This window comes from Lactuca serriola, chromosome 4 (assembly GCF_051521515.1).
Source record: "Lactuca serriola cultivar US96UC23 chromosome 4, Lser_US96UC23_V15, whole genome shotgun sequence".
Taxonomy (NCBI): Eukaryota; Viridiplantae; Streptophyta; class Magnoliopsida; order Asterales; family Asteraceae; genus Lactuca; species Lactuca serriola.
Genome location: NC_136411.1, coordinates 37,482,114 through 37,487,288, shown reverse-complemented (window position 1 = coordinate 37,487,288; position 5,175 = coordinate 37,482,114). Strand labels below are relative to the sequence as shown.

At 35.8% G+C, this 5,175-nt stretch overlaps 1 protein-coding gene across 1 annotated transcript; it reads right to left on the bottom strand.

Annotated features, from left to right (window-relative positions):
• Nucleotides 1-1,579: 1,579 nt before the first annotated feature.
• Nucleotides 1,580-4,884, bottom strand: LOC145101337 (receptor protein kinase TMK1-like). The gene is made up of 2 exons (XM_079038527.1): nucleotides 2,412-4,884; nucleotides 1,580-2,270 (listed from the first exon to the last, which is right to left on the bottom strand). The coding sequence occupies exons 1-2, from the start codon at nucleotides 4,720-4,722 to the stop codon at nucleotides 1,762-1,764; spliced, it is 2,820 nt and encodes a 939-aa protein (XP_078894653.1). The 5' UTR covers nucleotides 4,723-4,884; the 3' UTR covers nucleotides 1,580-1,761.
• Nucleotides 4,885-5,175: the final 291 nt, after the last annotated feature.

Genomic DNA, 5,175 nt, shown 5'->3' with positions numbered 1-5,175 from the left:
AATTTAATTTGTTGGAAATTTGGTTATATGTCAAGGTAGGCTTCTTTTTGTGTTGTCATGTTTATTGATTGGCTATGTAGGGTTCATTTGAAGTTCTATTTTTCTACAATAATGTTAATGTTCACATCCGAGTGGAAACAATTACAAATGGTAAACATTCAAAATGAATTTTTTCACTTAAATTAATCAAAACTATTATTTTAAGTGGTGCGTTCTCATGGATGCCACATCGGTTGTCACTATATAGACCTTCTAGCAGTTTATAGAAGAATCCTAGCGGCTTTATGAAAAATTTTGTTGCGTTTTCAATGAAGTATCACTCTATTAACATTTTTCTCTATAGTTCCTTCTCTTATTTTCGATATAGATGCATGTCACAACAATAAGGCAAAAAGAGGTGTTAGTGACCATTAAAGATGAAAAGGTAATATATAATTTAAAAATAATATATCAAGTGTAAATTGTAGATTTATGATATTTATTTCAATGAAAAATATGTTGTTTGATTGTTAGGTTACATATATGGGTTATATATATATATATATATATATATATATATATATATATATATATATATATATATATATATATAATTTGATTTTTACAGCTGTGATCTAAATTTGATAATTGAAGCAGGTATGAAAGATATGTGCTAACGATTTTGAATTTGTATTGCCCTCTAGAAACCAACCGTAGCCTCACAGACCATTCTCTCATATCTCAGTAGATCTTAATATTTCCCAAAATTCAGCTACAAGAAGTTATGGATGCACTTCTTTGAACCAATCCTCTAAATCGAATTTCATTTGTTAGTTGGATGTAGTGACAAAAATGCAAGATTTGTGAAAGTTCATTATTATTTATTAGTATTAACCTTTAGCAAATTATGAAACTAATATTATATTTTTGTTCATAACATGTTTCTTTTTGTAATAATTTATTTGATCGTAAGATATGTATATGTGATTGGGTGTAGCCTGAAAAATCATATTTTAATTTTTATAAGGAAAAAATACTTTGAAATCAACCAAATTACAATGTCTGAATTTGATGTTTATGGTTATAACAATTCACTTTATTTGTAATGTTTATCGAATTTCTTTGCAGAATTTAATGTTGTTGGTAGATGTAACAACTTATTGTTGCTTTTGGTTTTACAGGGCCAATATGAAAAGAGTCATAAGAGCCTCCATGGGGGTTGATACACCTAACAAAGTCAATTCATAAAGCTACTACACAACATGTTTTAATCAAGAAGTCGCATTATGTTGTGATAAAACAAAGATCATATATAGATCAATTATGTTAAAAGTTACTATATTAAAAAAACCAAATTGCTCTAATATAAATATTAAATATTTTTATCTAATAATTTTAGTTCAAAAACTCTAAATATGAATCTGACTAAATTAAAATTCAACCTAAAACAAAATCACCTATTAATATGATATGTATTTAATTTATGTTCTCCACGTTTAACGGATGTCATAATGTAGTTCAATGCAAAACTGATGTAGCGAAAACCGACATGTCAGCGTATCCTTTTAAAACTTAAGAAATAAAACGTTTTCTCAAAATATACAAATAACTTACGACACCCTTTTCGTAAATATCAAATCAAACCAACTCCAAAAGGTTCAAAAACAAAACCACAAACATCTCTTCATGATGAGGTTGATAATCAAACAAACGATAAATACTAAAGTAAAAAGCATCAAAAAGAATAAACAAACAAACCAATTAAAAAAAACTAATAATATCTCACCTTCCCTCGTGTGACATAAACGAATCCCCAAACCCAGAAGGCCCAATCGGAATACTCGTTTGTGAATTCTCTACCGAATGATCAAACCCACTTATTCCCTCCATCGCTTGCCACTTCTTAACCACTTGAGACAAACTTGTATTCAGATCAATTCCATAAACATCATCAGGATCTGGTTCAGACGGTTTCCATAGCTCAGCCAAAGATGACAGAACATTGACCGCATGGCTCATGTCGGGTCTCTGATACGGTTCACGGGCACAGCAGTGACCCGCTAACTCAGCCACTGTAGTCACACTGGCTAAACCATCTTCATCAAGCTCAAGTGATGGATCAATCGCGTTTCTAAATGTATCATTGTTTATATGCATTTTTTTAAACCATTGAACAAGATGCACGCTTTCTTCCGGTTGGGTTTCATCTAGTGCTTGTCGCCCCGTGATTAGCTCCATGAGGATCACCCCGAAACTAAACACATCCACCTTCGTTGTCACCCGACCCGTCACTGAAACACAAGGGTAAAATCGTCATTTATTATCCTTAAACTGTTTTCTATAAACTTAGTACAGAAAGAACGACTTAACAAAGAAACAGGTGCAAGATAGCGGTGCAAGATAGCGGATTGATTAATTAATTATAATTATACCTGCATATTCCGGTGCAAGGTAGCCAAAAGTACCCGCTAATCTAGTAGCAATGGAGCCTTTACCATCTGGGGCGAGGCGAACGAGTCCAAAATCCGCAACTTTTGCGCGAAAATCATCGCCCAAAAGAATATTAGAAGGTTTAAGATCGCGATGAATAAAACTTTGTTGTGCTAAACCATGTAAATATTCAACACCTCTAGCAACATCAAGAGCAATTACCAATCTTTTAGACCATAAAAGTGGTTTCAAATCTTCATTCCCTTTGTTAAAAAGAAACCGACTAAGTGTCCCTTGAGGCATATATTCGTACACAAGTAACCTCTCGTTTCCATCCAAACAGTATCCGAGAAGTGCGACGAGATGCCGATGCCGGACTTTGGTGAGCACGGAGATCTCGGATTGGAATTCGGTGATTCCGGTTTCGCTCATGACTCCTGATTCCATTCTTTTGACCGCGATCTTGGTTCCATCGTGTAATTCCCCTTTGTAAACTGTTCCGAATCCGCCTTTTCCGAGGATGTTCTCGGAGCTGAAATTGTTCGTTACGTTTCTTAGAACTTGGATTGAAATTACCATATTGCCCGTTTCAACGATGTGAACGTCACCACTTGTATGATGACTGTTTGTTTCGGTTGACCCGCCGGCGTTAGTTTGACCAGCAATTGTGATTTTGACCCCGTCGCCATCGGATCCCGAGTGGCGGGGGTGTATCACCATTGTATGCTGACATGGCGGATTACCGGGACCACTAGAACTAGAACGATTCTTTTTTGCTTTGTAAACACAAAAAGCTAACAATCCGGCCAAGAAAACCACACAAACACCACCGATCACAGACCCCACAACCACCAGAGTGCCCGGAGTTTTGCCACCACTGCCGCCACTGCGGAATACACCATTAGAAGGTGGAATCGCTGTAACAGTAGGACCATCTTTCCCTATGTTGGTGTTTCCTTCGCTTTTTACCTTGACGTTTTCTCTAAAAGGTGGGATTTGACCGGAAAGATGATTGTTTGAGACGTCTATTTCAATAAGATCAGGTAAATCTTTGAGTTCATTAGGTATAACTCCGGTGAGATTATTATCTGCAAGAAGCAATCTTTGTAACGATTTAATTTGAGAAAAGTTTGATGAAATGGTACCCGTGAGACCCATTTTGCGGAAATTAACGACAGTGATGCTTCCATCGTTTGAGCAACTTATTCCCATCCATGAATTACAAGGATCGTTACCCTTCCAATTATTAGCAAAAACTCGAGGGTAACCTACTGATTCCGCCACTGTTAGTAACGTATTGACACGGGAATCACAAGGAACTCCGGGATTAGGCAAACAAAAACTCTCGATTCCGATCATGTCTACAGAAACGGAATCACTGAATTTAGGCGTTGGACCTTGTAACATGTTCTTGGTCAAATTGATAGTTTTTAAAGACTTCAAACTTAACAAAGATGGCGGAACGGGACCAGTGAAGCTATTATCTCTTAAACTCAAATTCTGTAGCTTGTTCAAGCCTGAAAATTCTGGTAAAGGACCCGAAAAGGAGTTTGTATGAAGCCACACTTCAGTCAATTGTGTCATGTTTTGTAGAACGTCGATGCTGCCATTAAGCCTAAAAGTACTTTTCTGTCCATTTAACCAAAGACTCTGTATTGAAGAACTCGAAAACGAATCGGGTAACCCGCCTTCAAGAGAATTCGAAGCTAAACGAAGAGTAATTAACCCGGAAAATGTATCAGCACCGAAAAAATCCGGGATTTTTCCGGTGAGATTAGTAGAGGTGGCCGAGAAAATTCGTAAATTGGATGCAGTTTTTAGATTTTCCGATATAGACCATGCAGTAAAAGCATTGTAATCAAGATAAATGTTCTGCAAAGAGGACATACCGTCGAAGAAGTCGATGGGAATTGAAGAGAAATTGTTGTTATTGAGTAAGAGGTTATGAAGCTGAGTCAACCCGGAGAGACTCGGGAGTGGCCCGGTGAGTTGATTGTGTTGAAACTCCAAAACCTGGAGTTGAGTGAGGTTATTAAGGGTTTGAGGGAGATTGCCTTTGAGATTCTGGTGTCCGAGTTGAATTCCGGTGACCCGGTTGTCTTTGGAGCATTTGACATTGTTCCAGTTGCATGGATTGGGGTCAGACCAGTCGAGTGAACTCAGTGGTTGTAGGTTTTTCTTTAGAGCTTGCATTACAACAGCATCGTTAGAACTCGACTGAGAGTGGACATTGATGACTGAAACAGACGAGATAATCAGGATGAATGGAAGAAATCGACGCCGGATTTCGAAACCCACATCGGATTTCTCCATTTTCTGAAGAAAAACCAATAATTTCGATTGGGTTATTTGGAAAATTGTTCGTAATTATGATGATAGGGTTTGTTTGTTGGAGATGACGAGCGTAGCATTGTTTTTGGTATGAAATCAGTGATTTGGGAAAAAGAGCTTTTATACAAACCTATAGAACGGCGATAACGAAGGGAGAGGAGAAACAGAAATTTAAGGAAATAAAAAGATAAAAAATAAAAATAAATAAATAACAAACAAACAAATGTTTATATTATTTGTTTTATATATTTAGATAATAAGTAACATGTCTTAAAAATGTTTTGCTAGCTATGAAAACAAAATCCTAACACGTTATCATAATAACTATTATTTGGCAAATTTTTATTAATTAAAAACCAAATGTATGTTAAAAATTAATTTTATCTAATTTTCTAATGTATTAAATCCAAATATAAAAATAAAAAAGGTCAAACC

What these genes read in the sequence shown, in the direction of transcription:
- LOC145101337 (XM_079038527.1), bottom strand. Translation starts at nt 4,722, where the DNA reads ATGGAGAAATCCGATGTGGGTTTCGAAATCCGGCGTCGATTTCTTCCA. An exon ending in CCTTGCACCGGAATATGCAG is followed by an intron (nt 2,271 to 2,411) that starts GTATAATTATAA and finishes CTTGTGTTTCAG; the next exon opens with TGACGGGTCGGGTGACAACG.